This window comes from Neofelis nebulosa, chromosome 2 (assembly GCF_028018385.1).
Source record: "Neofelis nebulosa isolate mNeoNeb1 chromosome 2, mNeoNeb1.pri, whole genome shotgun sequence".
Lineage (NCBI taxonomy): Eukaryota > Metazoa > Chordata > Mammalia > Carnivora > Felidae > Neofelis > Neofelis nebulosa.
The window spans coordinates 169,790,217-169,814,018 of NC_080783.1; the positions used below are offsets into that span (position 1 = coordinate 169,790,217).

Below are 23,802 nucleotides of genomic sequence, written 5' to 3' on the forward strand. Positions count from 1 at the left end.
AATAGACCAGCAAAAGTAAATATGAAGTTTTGCCCTCCTGGCTAACAAAATGGAAAAATGATGGGAGAAATACTGAGCGTCTTTTTAATAAGTATAATAAGTAACTGAAACCTATCTCCCCTTAAGCTGATCTCTTGAGCCACTGGCTCAGTTACCTTAAGAATCCTGGATCAGACAAGAAAGTAAATTTGAGTTCCACTGGAAGATTTGTCCTCAGAGAAAAGATCAAGCATTCACAAACATGGAAAGGGATTTATAAGATGACAAATAAGACAATAATAACAGATTTGAGCTCACTATTGAAGAGTGTGGAAAAGGCAATACTCTTTTTTCTTTCTTTCTTTTTTTAAGCCTGTAGACAGTTAAACAAGACAGAGTTTGGCTGACTGCTGATAACAAGACTGTCTTACACTCAGCAAAATCATTGCATGGACATTCATTTAAAGGCAGGTGACCAAAGAAAGGTCCATGATATTGGAGCAACCACTGTTGAAAGGTTATGTCAAAGTTAAAGAAGTCGAGAGATGATATAACCAAATGAATCAAGGACCCACGCTAGAAGCCCTACCTTAGCTAGAATCACCCTGATTATCTCCACCTCAATTTGCTGGGCAACTTGACATGGGAAGGATGTTTCTGTTGTTTAGGCAGCATGACCCAGTTTTTATTTTTTCATCCAGGTGTTGTGGCACGGGGCCAGATGTTTGGCATCCCCAAAGGAAGCAAACATCCCGGAGACCAAGCTGTTTACATTTCATTAGGATTTTTCATCAGGAAGGTGCACTCCCTGCTGATGGACATCTTAATTACAATTAGGAGCTGTATTTACCCCCGAGGAGACTCCAGATTACCACAACCACAGTACGGGATCAATTTCGGAATATTTCTCAGAAAACGCAGTTCTAGCTTCCCCAAACTCATCTCTAAGAAATCAAAATTCACACACAACTTGTTTTCAGAGTGTGTGTCCCACCACGAAAATTACGAGCTAGATTTTAGTAAAAACTAATTCCGTGGCCATGTGTAGTCTATGTAGTCAATAGATCTTTCCCCCTCAACTGCTAAATAGCCTAAAGCCTTTTCTTTTCCGAAGCACAGCGCTAACTTAAAAATGAAAGATGCATGATAAAAGAGCAGAAACCTATTTATCTGCACCGGTTTGGCCTGGGAGTGGGGGAGGGCAGAATTCAGGGACTCCAGCACCCCCTCAAGAGATGCATGTTAAAAGTGAGGCCCAAGACCCCGGAGACTTTAATCAACTTTCCCCCTCCAACCTCCAAAGAATGAATCGGTTGTCTCCACAGGCACAGCCGGGCTCTTCCCTCTCATTGTGTACCGGCTCAGACGCAGCGAGGATCCAAGCTTCCCGCAGCGAACTAAGACGCTCGGGCTTTCGGTGGAGTCTTTCTCTAACTGTTCCAATTGTCTTTGGAGATTACCAAAATCAAGTATGCATTAGATGGCTTTTCCCCCCTTGTGTGTAACACACACACACACACACACACACACACACACACACACACACACGTGCACGCTCGGAGCACTCTGGAGCAGCAGGCCGCCTCTGACAGCACATTTTGCACAAAGTGGCGGCGACGGTGGCAGCGCACACGTTGGGAGCCTCCAGAGGCAGGAGAGCCGGGGCCCGTGGATAAGTGAGGCCGCCCGAGCCTCAGGAGGCAAGGGCTTTTGTCTGGGTCGGTCTGCGGACAGCCTGGGCTCTCTGGGCACCACTGAAAATACAAACTCTCTCCTGGACCGCGCCTTCCGGGACGGCTGCTACTTGGGGACTCCACACACTTGCCCGAACACGGGTTAGGGCGCTTTAGGGGTCCAGCCAGAAGCTGGGGGACCAGCGGCACGGAAGTGCCCCCATCGCCCCACGCCCCCCAACCCCTCCACGCTTCCTGTCAGCGCTGGCAACTGCTGCAGGGCGCCGAGGAGGAAGCCCCCGGGCGCACCCCCGGACCCCAGCGGGGCTCCCGGGCAAATCCTCGCCCGCCTCCCCGGCGCCCGGAGTCGCGTTTGCTAGACCCCCCCCCCCCACCCCGACGGGTCTCCGGCCGCCCCACCCCCCGACGGGCGCAGCGCTCCCCGGCTGCCCAGCGCCAGGCAGCGGACTGGAGGGGTCGCCGAGGGCCGGGCGGGCCCGGGACCCGGCGGATGCGCCTCTTACCTTGGGCAGCGGCCCCGCGCGCAGCCAGCAGCAGCGCGGCCAGCAGCGCCAGGAGCGGCGGGCGCGCCCCGCGGCGGCGCGGCCGGTGCATTCCTCCTCTCGCGGCGGCGGCGGCGGCGGCGGCTCCCAGGCCGCGCGCAGAACATCCACGGGCTCTGCCCGGGGTCCCGGCCACCTCGTCCCGGCCGCTCTCCCCGCAGGATGCCGGGGGCGTCTGCAAAGTTCTTTGTCCCTCTAACCTGCTCCCTCGCTGCGCCCGGCCGCCTCTGGACCCCGTACGCGCGGTCCCTCCTTCAGCCCTCCGGCTGCAGCCTCGCCTCCGCCGGCCGGTCAGTCCCGAGCTGTGGGTGTCGCGCTAGCGGAAAGGCGAGTCCCCCCAGCTCGGACTCGGAGAAGAGCGCGCCCTGCGACCGGGGGCTGCCGTCCCGGGGCTCCCTTGGTGGCGGCTGCTGCGGCTCCTCCCGCTCCGCGCGCTCGCTCTCTGGCTCTCAGCTTCCCTCAACTTGTCACTTTCCACCAACTCTCCAGCCCAGCGCCCCAGCCGGACCAATGGCAGACGCGGGCCCAGGCCGGCGACCCAGCGCCCTCTGCTGCCGCCTCTCAACACCCGCACTCTCCCTGACTTCCCAGAACGTTGTGGCTCCCGCGCCTCCCGAGCACCCACCTCCCCTCCCCCCACTGGGCCTCAAACTCGCAGCGGGACCGAGGGGCCCTCGAGGCCGTTTGACAGAGGGGGAAGCCGAGGTTCAGGGAGACTTGCCCCGACTCGCAAAGCAGTCCGTGGCTGAATGGCTTCTTCAGGAGATCCAGATCCTAGCACTCTGGGCTCTGCCAGTTAGCTGTGTGCTCCTGGGTAATAGAACATTTATGGTATCACACAGTTTCCCTTTTGATTCCCTCTTTGACCCAAGTCAAATGTTTTCCCATTTTGCCTTTAATTTCTGGTTTTTTTGTATTGAAATCCATGTCATCTGTACTGCCGCCTTTTGGAGATTTATTGAGGATTTCTCTGTGGTCAGTTTTTGTCAATGTCCCGAGACCTCTTGAAAGAAGGTCTTTTTCTATCTTCAGAATGAGGAGATGGGTGACCGTCTCAATGTGATCTTCTTTACATTTATGTTATTTAAGTTTTCCGTATCTTTGGCTTAAGCTGCTCTACCATGGGCCAAAGGGGTCATTAAACCTCCTACTAACAGTATATTTTGTGTCTCCTGCTTAAGTGTTATGAGTTTTGTGATGCATAAGGAGGCCCCTTGATCATATAAAGTGGTGAGTACCTGCTGTGCTCCAGGCCCTGCGTTAGGCTCTGAGGTTGCTAGAGCAATAGGAATACCAGTCAGTCTTGCCTTAGAGGAACCAAAAAGCCCAGTCTATTGATAATCACTTATTGAATACTTCCTGTTTGCCTAGTGCTTTGTGTGCATTTGCTCATAAATCTTCCATTGACACTTTAAAAAAAAATGATCACAAATTTTTCTATCCCTGTGCACTTTTACATAGATTTTCCCCATATTGCAGTTTTAGAAATTGAAATGCAAAAAAAGAGTACGTGAATTGCCAGCAGTCACACAGACAACAGGTGGCCAAGCCAAGACTCAGTCTCTTTACCATGACAGGACTAAAAGTTCTTGGCCAGTACCTGGCATATAACAAGGCCTCGGTCAGTGGCAGTGGTCCTTATTATTGCTGCAGGAATCACCTCTAAGAACTCAGCTTTAGGATTTTACAATGAGCAGTCACCTCATGGAGGGCAAGGACTTTGTAGCCCAAAGTATGTCCAGCAGATCACAGACTCTACCTAGACTTGCAGGCCTCTGCCTTCAGGCAGGTGAATGACTAACCCTTGTGGGACAAACAGTCACTTATTAGTCTCCAAGACTTCAGGGCAAGCATGTCCCCAGCTGCCACGGTAGCTTTCCCCCTTTCTATCACTCTGACCTGAGGTCAAGGAATGATAGACAGAGAGGCCTTGGGTCAACCAGTTCATTGCCCAAATAGGTCTGTCCTCCAAGTTCCTCTGCCTGAGACCCATTCAATCCTGTCTCAATTATCTCGTCACTTGCCTGAGGAACTTACTGCACAAGGTTCTCTTGTTAGGAAACTGTCTTTGATGGTCAGTCTCAATATACTATGGCCCAGAATCAGAGGAAACTCGGTGACACCGCACTTTGGTGACCAGTCTTCCATGGTCTACAGTACAACACATGGTTGGCAGACAAGGAGCCTTTCGTGTCCTTGCACCCTGCCCCCAACCCCATTCCATAACTGCTTGTCCCAGGTATCTTAGGTAACAGATGGCTGCCAGTGCTAAGTATACAGAACTTAATGGCACTTTTATCAGTACTTAAACCTTCCAGGGACTTAATCACAGAATCATAGACGTGAGGAATGTGACAGCTCAAACGGGTCTTGGAAATTAACTAGTGTTCTCCCCCCTCTCAAGATTTTATAGAAGAGAAACATGGGACTCAGGGAGTTGAAACATCCTTGCCCAAGGTCACACAGCTGGCCAGAGCCAAAACTGGAACCTACATCAACCAGTCCAGACCTGGGTAAGCACTCCTTTGGACATCCCAGATCCCTTGACACTTAGCTATAACCCTACAGTTCCCAAAGGACAGGCTTAGAAAAGGCTCTTCCTGTTATTGCTATTGTTGTTGTTATTGTTGTTGCTTAAAGGACAAAGGAAATACTCATGCAAGTTCAGTAAGTGCCAGTGCTTAGGAACACAGGCTGAGGATGATTCTGCCCAAGTTCATGCTCAGGCTTTTCTGATCTCGGCTGAGGGACCATGGACAAATATCTTAGTCCCTAAGTGCTTTCTCATCTGCAAAATGGTGATGCTAGTAACAGTACCTATTCCATACTGTTGTGAATTGTAAATGAGTTATCTTATAAAAAGAGCTCTTATGAGTAACGCATACAGAGTAGGCACTTAATAAATGTTAGATGTGATTATATTATTATTATTATATACATACGAGAACTTACATAGACCCTCAAAATTCCTATGAGGTCAGTCTTGTCTCTATCTTTTACAAACAAGCTAAAGTGAAATGAGGTTAAGAAACTTGCCCAAAATCACAAGGATTAAGGCAAAAAAAGTAGGACTCAAGCCTAAATCACATCCCTCTCTACGCAATCCCTAACTGGTGAGATGTTTGAAAAGCCCCAGGCAATCCAAAGGTTCTTCTTGTGGGTCTCCTATGGCCCTGCCCTCTCCCCTTAACCAAGCCAGTGGTAGATACAAATGAATTAATGAATCCGAGAGGAGTCACTCTCTTTAGAGGGTCCTGGCTCAGGTTCAAATGTACTTCCTGAGGCATTTCCTGCTTCCTTCCTTGCTGCTCTGGAAGGAAGCCATCTCCCCTGGCCTCTCCCACTAGCATACACATGGCTCTGTTTATTATCACCATGGACACTTGGAAGGCAACACCATGGTAAGTCATGGTGGGAAGGTGGAGACGGAGCAGGAGAGTGACAAAGCAATGAGGGCAGGTGCCAAAGGGAATGTAAAAGAAACTACACATTTGAAAAAGTTATTGGAGAGAGAGATTCATTTGGGGCATTTGCTTGATTTACCCAACACATACGGCCATCAGTTATTCTTCTTGGAGAAACTGAGTAGCATGATGGTTACAAGTAAAGCCTCAGGAGCCAGGTTACAGGGATTCAAATCCTGACTTTGCAGTTAGTAGCTGTGAAAACTGAAGTCTGGTATGTCAGCTTCCTCATCTGTAAAGAGGCAAAATAGTCATACCTACTATCTAGCTTTGTTCCAGAGATTAACTTAGTTAGTACTTTCAAAAATGTGTTTTAATTGGTTAATACTTGTAAAGCATTTAGCACAATGTCTATCTACCACATAGGAAGCAGCCAATATTTATTAGCTGTTATTAGTGGTAGGCTCTAGCATTAAACAGACCTGGCTAGATGACCTGAACAAGTTGTTTTACTTCTTTATGATATAATATTCTGTGAAAAAAAAAGAAGAGAGAATAATAGACCCAACATATAAAGTCATTTTAAGTATAAAATAATCTGCATTATACCTTGAATATAAAGTTCTCAACATACTGCTTGGCACAGCACTTCTTCAATAAATTGTTGATTATCATTTTTTCTTCAAACCTCTACATTACAGGGTGCAAAAGAGGCATAAAATTTGGTAATATCCAGTATAATCTGGATTGTACCAGAAATTTGGTAATTTCTGGATTTCTCATACAATCTTGATTTCATGTATTTTGTTCCATTAGCTTCACAGGTCCATTTGTATAGTGGGTAAAAAAAAAAGATGATAAAAAGACAAATTGGCCCCCCTGTTGAGGTCTGTGTGCCCTTCTTATCCATGCTGTATCTTGTGCTGCCACGTGTGTGTGTGTGTGTGTGTGTGTGTATGTGTGTGTGTGTGTGTGTAACATCTCTTCAACCTAGTATCATCATCAGAAGTTTATGAACAAGAAATTCAAGAACAGTAGGGTATTGTTAGTAAAACTAATACCAAGATGGTATAGCCTGTGAAACTTCTGAAAGAAAACATAGGAGAAAAATCTTGGTGATCTCGGGTTTGGCAAAGTTTTATTAAAGAAAGACAAAAGGCATGAACTACAAGAGAAAAAAATTGCTAAATTAGACTTCTTCAAAATTAAAACTTTTCCTTTTCAAAAGACATGGTTATGAAAATAAAAAGTAATTTATTGGGGTAAAATATTTGCAAAATATATGTCCAACTAGAAACTTGCATCTAGCATATACAAAGAACTCTTACTACTCAATGATAAGAAGACAAAAATCTAAGTTTTTAAATGAGCAAAATATTTTAACAAACACCACTAAAGAAGAAATACAGATGGCAAAGACATGCATGAAAACATTTTTAACATCATTAATAATTAAGGAAATATAATCTAAAACCATAGTGAGATATTACTACATACTTCCTAAAGTAGCTAAAGTTAAAAAGATGAACCATATCAAGTGTTGGCAAGGATGTGGAGCAAGTAGAGCTTTCATACATTGTTGATGGAAATGTAAAATGGTATAATCACCGTGGAAAACAGTTCTGTAGTTAAAAGCTAAACTTGTATCTACCATATGGTCCAGCTATTCTACTTCTAGGTATTTACCCAAGACAAATCAAAACATATGTCTGTACAAAGACTTTCATATGGAACAAATCAAGAAAAAAGGGGTTTTGATGAACAAAGAACATGAATAAAGGGCACTGGATAGTCTTAGAGGCTTTTTTAAAAAGTAATTAGATATACTTTTCTTCTCTGTACCTACTTCCACTGGATATCAGGTACAGTTGCACCAAAATCAGGTTACTCTGGCTCCCAGACAAGATTAGATGGGCACTGACAAATTCTTCCCTTCTCCTTTTGGAAGACCTTATTCAGAGAACTGTCTCAATTAACACCTCAGTTATAGCACAATTGTCATCTAAACCCTCTGGGTTCGGGATTATGTCTGCTGGATTGGACACCTGCCCATTACCTGATACCTGACCCAGTCCCAGTGGGAAGGTTTAATTCCAGGACTTCCCATCTCTAGTCCGCGTAGGCCTACAGCAGCAAACATGTCTGTTCTCAGCCCCATCATGAACTAGACTCAGACAACTGATCTTACATGCTTTAATGTACTCTGTTAGCATACATTTATGATGGTTATATTTTCCAAACTTGACTTCCAATTCAGGGACTTATATAATCCTGTGCTCTGAATACAATGATCATATTTTAAACTTAAAATGTGTCTTGTATCAAAATGTTTAGAATAGAGTATATTTTAAGTATCAAGGAAAGAGGTCATCAAGAACAGTCTTTGTTCCAGGAAATTAACAGAGCCTCCTCAGGTGGAGGTAATTAAACTCCTTCCTAAAATGTTGGTTTGGATATCATCTCGGAGTCCTGAAAAAGTACCAAACTTATTTTCACATAGCATAGGCCTGATAAAATACTACAGAAAAGCATTTATTTTATTTTTTTAAGTAAGCTCTACACCCAGCGTAGGGCTTGAACCCATGACACCGAGATCGAGTCACATTCTCTACCAATTGAGCCAGCTATATGCCCCCAGGAAAGCATTTTAAAATTAGTAAAACTAGGAGGTTCCGGAAGATGGCGGCGTAGGAGGACGCTGGGCTCACCGCGCGTCCTGCTAATCACTTAGATTCCACCTACACCTGCCTAAAGAACCCAGAAAACCGCCAGAGGATTAGCAGAACGGAGTCTCCGGAGCCAAGCACAGACGAGAGGCCCACGGAAGAGGGTAGGAAGGGCGGCGAGGCGGTGCGCGCTCCACGGACTGGCGGGAGGGAGCCGGGGAGGAGGGGCGGCTCGCCGGCCAAGCAGAGCCCCCGAGTCGGGCTGGCAAAAGCGGAGGGGCCAGACGGACTGTGTTCCGACAGCAAGCGCGACTTAGCGTCTGGGAGGTCAGAAGTTAACAGCTCTGCTCAGAAAGCGGGAAGGCTGGAGGACAAAGGGAGGGAGAGCTGCTGAGCCCCCGGACGGACGGCAGAGCTCAGCTTGGCGGGGAACAAAGGCGCTCGCCAGCGCCATCTCCCCCGCCCATCCCCCAGCCAAAATCCCAAAGAGAACCAGTTCCTGCCAGGGAACTTGCTCGCTCCGCGCAAACACCCAACTCTGTGCTTCTGCGGAGCCAAACCTCCGGCAGCGGATCTGACTCCCTCCCGCTGCCACAAGGCCCCTCCTGAAGTGGATCACCTAAGGAGAAGCGAGCTAAGCCTGCCCCTCCTGCCCCCGTGCACCTTGCCTACCCACCCCAGCTAATACGCCAGCTCCCCAGCACCACAAGCCTGGCAGTGTGCAAGTAGCCCAGACGGGCCACGCCACCCCACAGTGAATCCCGCCCCTAGGAGAGGGGAAGAGAAGGCACTCACCAGTCTGACTGTGGCCCCAGCGGTGGGCTGGGGGCAGACATCAGGTCGGACTGCGGCCCCGCCCACCAACTCCAGTTATACACCACAGCACGGGGGAAGTGCCCTGCAGGTCCTCACCGCTCCAGGGACTGTCCAAAATGACCAAACGGAAGAATTCCCCTCAGAAGAATCTCCAGGAAATAACAACAGCTAATGAACTGATCAAAAAGGATTTAAATAATATAACAGAAAGTGAATTTAGAATAATAGTCATAAAATTAATCGCTGGGCTTGAAAACAGTATACAGGACAGCAGAGAATCTCTTGCTACAGAGATCAAGGGACTAAGGAACAGTCACGAGGAGCTGAAAAACGCTTTAAACGAAATGCAAAACAAAATGGAAACCACCACGGCTCGGATTGAAGAGGCAGAGGAGAGAATAGGTGAACTAGAAGATAAAGTTATGGAGAAAGAGGAAGCTGAAAGAAAGAGAGATAAAAAAATCCAGGAGTATGAGGGGAAAATTAGAGAACTAAGTGATACACTAAAAAGAAATAATATACGCATAATTGGTATCCCAGAGGAGGAAGAGAGAGGGAAAGGTGCTGAAGGGGTACTTGAAGAAATTATAGCTGAGAACTTCCCTGAACTGGGGAAGGAAAAAGGCATTGAAATCCAAGAGGCACAGAGAACTCCCTTCAGACGTAACTTGAATCGATCTTCTGCACGACATATCATAGTGAAACTGGCAAAATACAAGGATAAAGAGAAAATTCTGAAAGCAGCAAGGGATAAACGTGCCCTCACATATAAAGGGAGACCTATAAGACTCGTGACTGATCTCTCCTTTGAAACTTGGCAGGCCAGAAAGGCTTGGCACGATATCTTCAGTGTGCTAAACAGAAAAAATATGCAGCCGAGAATCCTTTATCCAGCAAGTCTGTCATTTAGAATAGAAGGAGAGATAAAGGTCTTCCCAAACAAACAAAAACTGAAGGAATTTGTCACCACGAAACCAGCCCTACAAGAGATCCTAAGGGGGATCCTGTGAGACAAAGTACCAGAGACATCACTACAAGCATAAAACATACAGACATCACAATGACTCTAAACCCGTATCTTTCTATAATAACACTGAATGTAAATGGATTAAACGCGCCAACCAAAAGACATAGGGTATCAGAATGGATAAAAAAACAAGACCCATCTATTTGCTGTCTACAAGAGACTCATTTTAGATCTGAGGACACCTTTAGATTGAGAGTGAGGGGATGGAGAACTATTTATCATGCTACTGGAAGCCAAAAGAAAGCTGGAGTAGCCATACTTATATCAGACAAACTAGACTTTAAATTAAAGGCTGTAACAAGAGATGAAGAAGGGCATTATATAATAATTACAGGGTCTATCCATCAGGAAGAGCTAACAATTATAAATGTCTATGCGCCAAATACCGGAGCCCCCAGATATATAAAACAGTTACTCATAAACATAAGCAACCTTATTGATAAGAATGTGATCATTGCAGGGGACTTTAACACCCCACTTACAGAAATGGATAGATCATCTAGACACACAGTCAATAAAGAAACAAGGGCCCTGAATGATACATTGGATCAGATGGACTTGACAGATATATTTAGAACTCTGCATCCCAAAGCAACAGAATATACTTTCTTCTCGAGTGCACATGGAACATTCTCCAAGATAGATCATATACTGGGTCACAAAACAGCCCTTCATAAGTTTACAAGAATTGAAATTATACCATGCATACTTTCAGACCACAATGCTATGAAGCTTGAAATCAACCACAGGAAAAAGTCTGGAAAACCTCCAAAAGCATGGAGGTTAAAGAACACCCTACTAACGAATGAGTGGGTCAACCAGGCAATTAGAGAAGAAATTAAAAAATATATGGAAACAAACGAAAATGAAAATACAACAATCCAAACTCTTTGGGACGCAGCGAAGGCAGTCCTGAGAGGAAAATACATTGCAATCCAGGCCTATCTCAAGAAACAAGAAAAATCCCAAATACAAAATCTAACAGCACACCTAAAGGAAATAGAAGCAGAACAGCAAAGGCAGCCTAAACCCAGCAGAAGAAGAGAAATCATAAAGATCAGAGCAGAAATAAACAATATAGAATCTAAAAAAACGGTAGAGCAGATCAACGAAACCAAGAGTTGGTTTTTTGAAAAAATAAACAAAATTGACAAACCTCTAGCCAGGCTTCTCAAAAAGAAAAGGGAGATGACCCAAATAGATAAAATCATGAATGAAAATGGAATTATTACAACCAATCCCTCAGAGATACAAACAATTATCAGGGAATACTATGAAAAATTATATGCCAACAAATTGGACAACCTTGAAGAAATGGACAAATTCCTAAACACCCACACTCTTCCAAAACTCAATCAGAAGGAAATAGAAAGCTTGAACAGACCCATAACCAGTGAAGAAATTGAATCGGTTATCAAAAATCTCCCAACAAATAAGAGTCCAGGACCAGATGGCTTCCCAGGGGAGTTCTACCAGACGTTTAAAGCAGAGATAATACCTATCCTTCTCAAGCTATTCCAAGAAATAGAAAGGGAAGGAAAACTTCCAGACTCATTCTATGAAGCCAGTATTACTTTGATTCCTAAACCAGACAGAGACCCAGTAAAAAAAGAGAACTACAGGCCAATATCCCTGATGAATGTGGATGCAAAAATTCTCAATAAGATACTAGCAAATCGAATTCAACAGCATATAAAAAGAATTATTCACCATGATCAAGTGGGATTCATTCCTGGGATGCAGGGCTGGTTCAACATTCGCAAATCGATCAACGTGATACATCACATTAACAAAAAAAAAAAGAAGAACCATATGATCCTGTCAATCGATGCAGAAAAGGCCTTTGACAAAATCCAGCACCCTTTCTTAATAAAAACCCTTGAGAAAGTCGGGATAGAAGGAACATACTTAAAGATCATAAAAGCCATTTATGAAAAGCCCACAGCTAACATCATCCTCAATGGGGAAAAACTGAGAGCTTTTTCCCTGAGATCAGGAACACGACAGGGATGCCCACTCTCACCGCTGTTGTTTAATATAGTGCTGGAAGTTCTAGCATCAGCAATCAGACAACAAAAGGAAATCAAAGGCATCCAAATTGGCAAAGATGAAGTCAAGCTTTCGCTTTTTGCAGATGACATGATATTATACATGGAAAATCCGATAGACTCCACCAAAAGTCTGCTAGAACTGATACATGAATTCAGCAAAGTTGCCGGATACAAAATCAATGTACAGAAATCAGTTGCATTCTTATACACTAACAATGAAGCAACAGAAAGACAAATAAAGAAACTGATCCCATTCACAATTGCACCAAGAAGCATAAAATACCTAGGAATAAATCTAACCAAAGATGTAAAAGATCTGTATGCTGAAAACTATAGAAAGCTTATGCAGGTAATTGAAGAAGATATAAAGAAATGGAAAGACATTCCCTGCTCATGGATTGGAAGAATAAATATTGTCAAAATGTCAATACTACCCAAAGCTATCTACACATTCAATGCAATCCCAATCAAAATTGCACCAGCATTCTTCTCGAAACTAGAACAAGCAATCCTAAAATTCATATGGAACCACAAAAGGCCCCGAATAGCCAAAGTAATTTTGAAGAAGAAGACCAAAGCAGGAGGCATCACAATCCCAGACTTTAGCCTCTACTACAAAGCTGTCATCATCAAGACAGCATGGTATTGGCATAAAAACAGACACATAGACCAATGGAATCGAATAGAAACCCCAGAACTAGACCCACAAACGTATGGCCAACTCATTTTTGACAAAGCAGGAAAGAACATCCAATGGAAAAAAGACAGTCTCTTTAACAAATGGTGCTGGGAGAACTGGACAGCAACATGCAGAAGGTTGAAACTAGACCACTTTCTCACACCATTCACAAAAATAAACTCAAAATGGATAAAGGACCTGAATGTGAGACAGGAAACCATCAAAACCTTAGAGGAGAAAGCAGGAAAAGACCTCTCTGACCTCAGCCGTAGCAATCTCTTACTCGGCACATCCCCAAAGGCAAGGGAATTAAAAGCAAAAGTGAATTACTGGGACCTTATGAAGATAAAAAGCTTCTGCACAGCAAAGGAAACAACCAACAAAACTAAAAGGCAACCAACGGAATGGGAAAAGATATTTGCAAATGTCACATCGGACAAAGGGCTAGTATCCAAAATCTATAAAGAGCTCATCAAACTCCACACCCGAAAAACAAATAACCCAGTGAAGAAATGGGCAGAAAACATGAATAGACACTTCTCTAAAGAAGACATCCGGATGGCCAACAGGCACATGAAAAGATGTTCAACGTCGCTCCTCATCAGGGAAATACAAATCAAAACCACACTCAGATACCACCTCACGCCAGTCAGAGTGGCCAAAATGAAGAAATCAGGAGACTATAGATGCTGGAGAGGATGTGGAGAGACGGGAACCCTCTTGCACTGTTGGTGGGAATGCAAATTGGTGCAGCCGCTCTGGAAAGCAGTGTGGAGGTTCCTCAGAAAATTAAAAATAGACCTACCCTATGACCCAGCAATAGCACTGCTAGGAATTTATCCAAGGGATACAGGAGTACTGATGCATAGGGGCACTTGTACCCCAATGTTTATAGCAGCACTCTCAACAATCGCCAAATTATGGAAAGAGCCTAAATGTCCATCAACTGATGAATGGATAAAGAAATTGTGGTTTATATACACAATGGAATACTACATGGCAATGAGAAAAAATGAAATATGGCCTTTTGTAGCAACGTGGATGGAACTGGAGAGTGTGATGCTAAGTGAAATAAGCCATACAGAGAAAGACAGATACCATATGGTTTCACTCTTATGTGGATCCTGAGAAACGTAACAGAAACCCATGGGGGAGGGGAAGGGGAAAAAAAAAAAAAAAAGAGGTTAGAGTGGGAGAGAGCCAAAGCATAAGAGACTGTTAAAAACTGAGAACAAACTGAGGGTTGATGGGGGGTGGGAGGGAGGGCAGGGTGGGTGATGGGTATTGAGGAGGGCACCTTTTGGGATGAGCACTGGGTGTTGTATGGAAACCAATTTGACAGTAAATTTCATATATTAAAAAATAAATAAATAAATAAATAAATAAATAAATAAATAAATAAAATAAAAAAAATTAAAAAAATAAAAAATAAAAAAAAAAAAATAAAATTAGTAAAACTAAACCAATATCCTAGTGAATCACCCTAACTATTCCTATTGTCTATGTAACTAATGAAAGTTTAAATTAATAGATGCTAAGTAAATAGTTTTTGAATTAATTAATCCAAGTTATGTCAATATAAATGATATAGTCAAGTGAGTAAAAACAATTTACTGATGATGGGCAGAACTGCATTGAATTCCAAGCTCTATCATGGATCGTTATATGCCTTTAAGCAAGTCATTTCACGTCTCTGAATCTCAATTTTCTCAACAATAAAATAAAGTACCTGGATCAAATAGGTCCCCACACCCTCCAAAAAGACTTCACATGAAAATTTATAGCAACTTTATTTGTAATGGCCCAAAACTGTGAACAGCCCAAATGTCCAACAACAGGCAAATGGATAAACTCTGATGTGCTTATACAATGAAACACTACTCATCAATGAAAAGGAATGTTATTAATACATATAAAAACATGGATGGATATAAAAATAATTATGCTGAGTAAAAGAAGCTTGATTTTTTAAAGAATATATACTACATGACTCCACTTATATAAAATTCTAGAAAATGCAAACTAATCTATAGAGACAAAAAGTAGATCACTGTTTATCTGGGAACAGAGAAACAGAAGGACAGATGACAAACAGGGATAAGGACATGACATGCGAGTGATGATTATATTTACTACCTTGAATGTGGTGATGGTTTCACAGATATATACGTATGTCAAAACTCATTGTAGCAGTCTGGGTCCAATGAAGAGCTAGAAACCACACGGTAAATTAAATAAGAGAAGTTTAAGAAAAAGAATGATTAGCTATGATAAAAGAGTAACTTAAGATATAGGGAAACTCTATATGTTACCCTAAGGCTGAGGGAAGGGAAATTTGTTTCCAAGGACGACAAACTTAGAAGGGGTTCAGACCTCACTAGAGAAGGTGTGGTTCAGCCCCTAGATAGCAGAGAAGTTCAGTGGCTTGCCCAGACTAAAGCAAGCAATAGCCCCCTCTCTGTAGAGCAGTTAAGGAGAACCACAATGGCATGGGCATGTTCACTGGTGTGGACAGAAGGCCTTCAGTATGTGTGGGCAGTGTGGGGCTTGCAGAGGGAACAGAAGCTCTGTGTATATCCCTCTAACACTTGGAGCCATGGGTGGGCTTAGGGAAATTACAAAGGAAGAGCTGCTCAGTGCATGACCCTCTGTGACAAAGGTGACTACATACAAGCATACTGGGGTTTTGGTTTCCATGTTGAGAAGGCTGCAAAAAAAATTATCAGGCCAAGGCAGGAAAGTGACAGAAAAATCAGGTTCAGGGCCTGTGCTGGGGCCTCCTCTGCCGATGTTCTCACATCCACACCACTTGACCCATTCTGGAAAAACTGAGAAACCTTACTCCTACAATGTCCCTTCAGAGCCTACTACTGAAAAATCTCACTTTAAAGGAGAAATGCTTAAAGAAATTCCATTGTTTATCATAGAGTATTTATTGACAGATGCACTCAGAACTCAGAGCAATAAATTGGTAACTGACATGTTCATCAAATTGCACACTTTAGAAATGGAAGGAAAACTTCCAAACTCTTTCTATGAAGCCAGCATTACCTTGATTCCAAAACCAGACAGAGACCCCACTAAAAAGGAGAATTATAGACCAATTTTCCCGATGAACATGGATGCAAAAATCCTCAACAAGATATTAGCCAACTGGATCCAACAATACATTAAAAAATTATTCACCATGACCAAGTGGGATTTGTACCTGGGATGCAGGTCTGGTTCAATATCTGCAAAACAATTAACGTGATTCATCACATCAATAAAAGAAAGGACAAGAACCATATGATCCTCTCAATAGATGCAGAGAAAGCATTTGACAAAATACAGCATCCTTACTTGATAAAAACCCTCAAGAAAGTAGGGATAGAAGGAGCATACCTCGAGATCATAAAAGCCATACATGAATGACCCAATGCTAATATCATCCTCAATGGGGAAAAACTGAGAGCTTTCCCCCTAAGGTCAGGAACAAGACAGAGATGTCCACTCTTGCCACTGTTATTCAACATAGTATTGGAATTGTTAGCCTCTGCAATCAGACAACACAAAGAAATAAAAGGCCAAATTGGCCAGGAGGAGGTCAAACTTCCACTCTTCACAGATGGCATGATACTCTATATGGAAAACCCTAAAGATTCCACCAAAAAACTGCTAGAACTGATGCATGAATTCAGCAAAGTTGCAGGATATAAAATCAATACAGAGAAATCAGTTGCATTCCTATACACCAACAATGAAGTGACAGAAAGAGAAATCAAGGAATCAATCCCATTTACGGTTGCACAAAAAACTATAAAATACGTAGCAATAAATCTAACCAAAAAGGTGAAAAATCTATACACTGAAAACTATAGAAAGCTTATAAGAGAAATTGAAGAAGACACAAAAAAATGGAAAAAGATTCCATGCTCCTGGATAGGAAGAACAAATATTGTTAAAATGTCGATACTACCCAAAGCAATCTACATATTCAATGCAACCCCTATCAAAATAACACCAGAATCTATATATTCAATGTAATCCCTATCAAAATAACATCACAATTCTTCACAGAGCTAGAACAAATAATCCTAAAATTTGTATGGAACCAGAAAAGACCCCGAATAGCCAAAGCAATCTTGAACCAAGAAAACCAAACAAGAGGCATCACGATCCCAGACTTCAAACTGTATTACAAAGCTGTAATCACCAAGACAGTATGGTACTGGCACAAGAACAGACAATCAGATCATTGGAACAGAATAGAGAACCCAGAAATGGACCCACAAATGTATGGCCAACTAATCTTTGACAAAGCAGGAAAGAAATCTGATGGAATAAAGACAGTCTCTTCAGCAAGTGGTGCTGGGAAAACTGGACAGAGACATGCAGAAGAATAAACCTGGACCACTTTCTTACACCATACACAACAATAAACTCAAAATGGATGAAAGACATCAATGTAAGACAGGAAGCCATCAAAATCCTCGAGGAAAAAGCAGGCAAAAATCTCTTTGATCTTGGCCGCAGCAACTTCTTACTCAACACATCTTTGGAGGCAAGGGAAACAAAAGCAAAAATGAAGTACTGGGACCTCATCAAAATGAAAAGCTTCTGCACAGTGAAGGAAACAATCAGCAAAACTAAAAGGCAACCGACAGGATGGGAGAAGATATTTGCAAATGACATATCAGAGAAAGGGTTAGTATCCAAAATCTATAAAGAACTTATCAAACTCAACACCCAAAAAAACAAATCATCCAGTGAAGAAATGGGCAAAAGACATGAATAGACACTTCTCCAAAGAAGACATCCAGATGGCCAACCGACACATGAAAAAATGCTCAACTTCACTCATCATCTGGGAAATACAAATCAAAACCACAATGAGATACCACCTTACACCTGTCAGAATGGCTAACATGAACAACTCAGGCAACAACAGATGTTGGTGAGGATGCGGAGAAAGAGGATCTCTTTTGCATTGTTGGTGGGAATGCAAGCTGGTGCAGCCACTCTGGAAAACAGTATGGAGGTTCCTCAAAAAGCTAAAAGTAGAACTACCGTACAACCCAGCAACTGCACTACTAGGCATTTATCCACGGGATACAAGTGTGCTGTTTAGAAGGGGCACATGCACCCCCAATTTCATAGCAGCACTATCAACAGTAGCCAAAGTATGGAAAGAGCCCAAATGTCCATCGATGGATGAATGGATAAAGAAGATGTGGTATATACATATATATAAATGGAGTATTACTTGGCAATCAAAAAGAATAAAATCTTGCCATTTGCAACTACGTGGATGGAACTGGAGGGTATTAAGCTAAGTGAAATTAGTCAGTCAAAGAAAGACAAACATCATATGACTTCACTCATATGAGGACTTTAAGAGACAAAACAGATGAATATAAGGGAAGGGAAACAAAAATAATATAAAAACAGGGGGGGACAAAACAGAAGAGACTCATAAATATGGGGAACAAACTGAGGGTTACCGGAGGGGTTGTGGGAGGGGGGATGGGCTAAATGGGTAAGGGGCACTAAGGAATCTACTCCTGAAATCACTGTTGCACTATATGCTAACCAATTTGGATGTAAATTTAAAAAAATAAAAAAGAAAACAAGTTAAAAAAATTGCGCACTTTAAATATAGTTAGTTTAGTGTATGCGAATTCTCAATAAACCTCAATAAATGTTTAAAGCAATACATGCTGACAGTCAAAGAACACCATCTGAGGAAAGGTTCTAAACATAAAAGATAAAAATAAATAGGGAAAGAGCAACTTGGAAGCAACAGACTATTTAGATATAAGAAAATTTACACACATATAAAATATGCGTGTAAGAAGAGGATTAGGGGGTAGGGAGGGGGAGGAAGAGGCAGTGGACCACAATAGTCCTGGAAATTAAAAATAATTATTATAGCCAAGGCTGGAAGAGGTCTTAAGACTCTGAGAGAAAAAACATCATCTGATAGACTCTTAGGTAGATTTAGACCTGAGAGAAACATTTCTGAAAAGGAATGGCCTTGGAAAAATGCTTTAAAAATTCTCAAGGAAAATTATTTTCTACTTAGAATTCTATACTCAGCTAAACTATCACCTAGAGTGAGAGAAGAACATCTGGAACATGCAAAGGCTCAAAAGTATCTTCCATGTATTCTGGGTTGGTTTCTCATGACTTCTGTAACAAATTACCACAAACTTGGTGGTTTAAAACAATACACATTCATTCTCTTAGTATGGTAGGCCATAAGTCCAAAATCAGTTTTATTAGTCTAAAGTCAAAGTGTCGGCAGGGATGATTCTTTCTGGAGGCTCCAGGGGAGAATATGTTTTATTAAGCTTCTAGAGCTCCATGCTTTGCATTCCTTGATTCATGGCCCCTTCCTCCATCTTCAAAGCCAGCAGTGTAGCATTTTTCAAATCTCTCTGTGCTTCCATATTCACATCTTCTCCCTTATAAGGACCTTTGTGATTACGTAGGACACACTTGGATAACTCAGAATAATCTCCTCATTACAAAATCCATAACTTACATCTGTAAAGTCTCTTTTGCTATGTTCTGGGAATTAGGACATAAAGATCTATGGGGAGTCATTACTCAGCCTACCACACACTCTAAGGACACTACCAGAGGATATATGCCAGCTATTCAGGAAGTAAACACAGAAAAAAAAAACCACATGGAATCTAGGGAAAAGAGGGAAGAAAGGAATTTCATGACAATGTAAGCATGTCCCAGGAGGAAAACTGAATAACTGATTAGAGAGATTTAGCCAAGCCTGGAAGAGGTCTTAAGACCCTGAGAGAAAAAGCATCATCTGAGAGACTCTTGGGTAGATTTAGCCTGAGAGGAACATTTGCTTTTGAGGAAATTTAGGGATGAATTGGTGGTAAACATGTATAAAAATAAACAAAAATATAAGCAATTATTTACTCTTTGGAATACAAAAGTATGTACAGAAAAGGAAAAATAAACATAGTATGTTGCATGGTTTAGCTGTGGCTATAATTGCATAGACATAATACTGTAAACACTAAATCTAGTCAAAATTATAATTAATTATGTTGGAAGAGTGGGAGGATGGGAAGTGTGTGGTGATGGTGGTGGTGGTGATGATTATGAGAGAGACCTCACATTTCATGGTGAACAGTCAATACATAATGACTAAAACTGAAACATCAAGCTGCAGCTATATGTTAGTTAAGATCATGAAGATAAATACTGAAAGAAATAATTGAAATCAAGGGGTAGGTATGGGCAAGAAGGTGGGTGATGGTAGGACACCAGAATCACTGAGATGCTCAGTGGTGGCCCTCCTCTGCAGACCAGAGTAAAAGACGCTGTTATAAGACTGGGATTGTTGATAGTCATAGGGATGATAATATCTCCAAATAAAGGAAGTGCTTACCTGAAGACACAATATAGACACAATTATTATGATGAGCAGTGAATTTGGAGGGGTAGTCAAGGAAGCCGGGCTCACAGAGTTATGGAGATGTTTAATAGAACACAGCATCCTAGAAGCAAGATATAGGGGCAGCCAACCAAACGCATTGTTAAACCATCCAGCCAAAATAAATCAAGGATGGATGATTAGGAGGCACAGGGCAGCTCCCCCAGTAAAAATTCATGGTACCTCAGCCAGGGTTCTAGGCCAGGACCAGTTCTGACCAGAACTCAACTGACTAAATGAGAGGCCAGATCCTCAGGAAGAAGGTCCCTACAACAGTGCAGCAGCCATACAAAAGAAAAAGGTCTTCTGCAGAACCAAGTGGGGTGCAACTAGTCCTGCTGCTTGGGCCCATATGACCCAGTCTACCATGTGTTATTGGAGGATATCTACGGCAGGAAAAGATGTTCTATGAAGTTAATGGCAACCTTCAGCAGGAGACTCAGTATAGACTCTAGGATTCTGTGTGGCCATTCCATGAGCAATAAAAAAATTATACACTTTCAAAAAAACAGCATCCTCTTCCTGATGATCAGTGCCAATTACTCCTGCCAGGATGATAACTCCGATATTTACCTCCTGGTCTCTTGGCAGGAGGAATCCAAAGTAACTAGACAGCAGCTTAAAATTTAATAGGACTCATATCGTGAACCTAGTGGAAATGTTCCTTGTATAGGGGCAAAGTCCAAGGTTATGAGGAGGGGAGGCACAAATTTCCTATCTGTTGTATTCAAGAGATACATACAGGTGAAATATAAAATCACAGGTTGAAAACAAAAACATAGAAAAGATATACCACACAACAGTAACTTTAAAACATTAGTACGGCTTTACTTTTATCAGACAAAATAGTCCTCAAAACAAAGATATCATTAGAGATAAAGAGGGGTATTTCATAATGATAAAAGAGCCAATTCATCAAAAACACATAAAAATCCTAAATTTTTGTAAATGTGTATGTTCCTACTGATAGAGTTTTAAAGCATATGGGAAGCAACAACTGACAAAAGTAGAGGGAGAACAGAAAATGAACAATCATAGTTGGACACTTGAATACTTCTCTCTTAGTAATTGATAGAAAAAGAAAATAGATAATCATAATATAAAAAATGTGAACACTATCGACCAGCTTGATTTAGTAGATGTTCTGGAACATTAGATCCAACAACTAAGAATACACATTCTTTTTAAGCACTTACAGAATATTCATCCAGAAAGACCATACGCTGAGCAATAAAATAAGTCTGATAAATCAAAATATTGAAGCCATAGTCTATTCTCTGACCACAAGTCAAATAATTTAGAAATTAATAATAAAATATATGTAGAAAATCCATAGAACTTTGACAATTAACATTTTTAATAACCTTGGGATCAAAGAACAATTCACAAGGAAAATTAGAAAATATATTGAACTAAATGATAAGGAAAGCACATATTAAAATTTGGGGAACTCAGATAAAGCTGTATATATAAAGAGAAAATTCATAACTTTAAATATTTATATTAGAAAACAAGAAAGAGGGGTAACTGGGTGGCTCAGTTGGTTGGACATCCATCTCTTGATTTTGGCTCAGGTCATGATCTCATGGTTCATGGGGTCAGGCCCCGTGTCAGGCTCTGTGCTGATAGTGCAGAGCCTGCTTGGGAATCTCTCTCCTTCTCTCTCTGCCCTTCCCTGCTCATGCTCTCTCTCTCTCTCCCAATAAATAATTTTCTTAAATGAGTTTTCTCCTTTAAAAAAAGAAAGAAAAGAAAAGAAGAAAGATCTAAAATCATGATCTAAGCTTCTAAGCTAGAAAAGAAAGAAGAAGGGGCGCCTGGGTGGCGCAGTCGGTTAAGCGTCCGACTTCAGCCAGGTCACGATCTCGCGGTCCGTGAGTTCGAGCCCCGCGTCAGGCTCTGGGCTGATGGCTCGGAGCCTGGAGCCTGTTTCCGATTCTGTGTCTCCCTCTCTCTCTGCCCCTCCCCTGTTCATGCTCTGTCTCTCTCTGTCCAAAAATAAATAAAAAAAAAACGTTGAAAAAAAAAAAAAAATTAAAAAAAAAAAAAAAAAAAAAAAAGAAAAGAAAGAAGAAAAAAAAAGCCCAAAGTAAGCAGAAGAAAGTAATAAGGATTTTTAAAATTCAATGAGATAGAAGACAAATAATAGAGAAAATCAACCAAGCGAAAAGTTGGTTCTTTGAAAGTATTAGTACAATTGATAAACTGCTAATGATTTTGATTAATAAAAATCAGAGAAAAGATGGGGCACCTGGCTGGCTCAGTCCATGGAGTGTGCAACTCTTAATCTTGGGGCTGTAAATTAGAGCCACATTGGGTGTAGAGATTACTTGAAAATAAAATCTAAAAAAATAATAAATAAGAGAAATGAATCCACAAGTTACCAACATCAAGATCAGATCCTAGATACATTAAAGGAGAACTTCATGCTAACACATTAAACAAGGTAGATGAAATAAATGAATGTTTTGAATAACACAACTTAACACAACTGATAGATTTAGATAGCTGTTTACCTATGAAAGAAAATTGAATTCTTCACTTAAAACCTCTCCATAAAGAAAATCCCTAGCCTAGATAGGTTTATAGGTGAATTCTATTCAACATTTAAAGAAGATATAATACCAATACTACACAAACTCTTTTACAAAATAGAGGAATAGAGAACAGAGAACACTTTCTAACTTATTTTATAAGCTACATGGCCTTAATACCAAAGCCTGATAAAAGATGTTTCAAGAAAGGAAATATTCAAACCAATATCTCTCATGAACTAGATATAAAACTCTAACAAAATATTAGCAAATTAAATTCAATAATATAAAAAGGATAATATATTGTGACTAGGTTAGGTTTATCCCAATAATGCAAGGTCGCTTTGACTTTCTAAAATAATGTAATTCACAAATCTAATCAATGTAATTAACAGATTTAAAGATAAAATTATTTAATGAGCTCAATAGTTAAAGAAAAAGCACTTGAAAAACTCCAACAGACATTTGTGATTTTAAAAGAAATATCTTATAAAACTGTAAATAAAAGAGAACCTCCTCAATCTGATAAAAGGAAAATCTATAGCTAACATCATGATTAATGGTGAAATATCAAACATGTTCCCCTTAATATGGGGCACAAAGCAAGGATGTAGAATCTCACCATTTCTATTCAATATCACATTAATGTGCTTGCCAGTGTCATAACACAAGATCAATAAAAGGCATAAATATTGGGGAAAAATAAAATTGTCTTTATTTGGAGGCAACATGAGGCAGACATAGAACACCCAAAAGAATCAACAATACAATGTTTAAAACCCTAGTACTGAATTTGGCAAATGAATTTAGCAAGGTCTCAGTATACAGGACCAATATATAAAAAGCCATTGTATGTCTGTATTTTAGCAACAAGCAAGTGGAAATTAAATTTTAAAATAAATTCCATTTATAATAGCACCAAAGTACATAAAGAATCTATGAATAAATTTAACAAAGATAAAA

The 23,802-nt window shown here is 41.4% G+C and overlaps 1 protein-coding gene across 1 annotated transcript in view; it reads right to left on the reverse strand.

The window, feature by feature from the left end:
* ROR1 (receptor tyrosine kinase like orphan receptor 1) overlaps nucleotides 1-2,294 on the reverse strand; it is a 399,098-nt gene extending 396,804 nt beyond the window's left edge. The window contains exon 1 of the mRNA XM_058717134.1: nucleotides 2,177-2,294. Coding sequence (XP_058573117.1) covers nucleotides 2,177-2,267 — 91 coding nt within the window. The 5' untranslated portion in view covers nucleotides 2,268-2,294. The remainder of the gene's footprint in view (nucleotides 1-2,176) is intronic.
* Nucleotides 2,295-23,802: the final 21,508 nt, after the last annotated feature.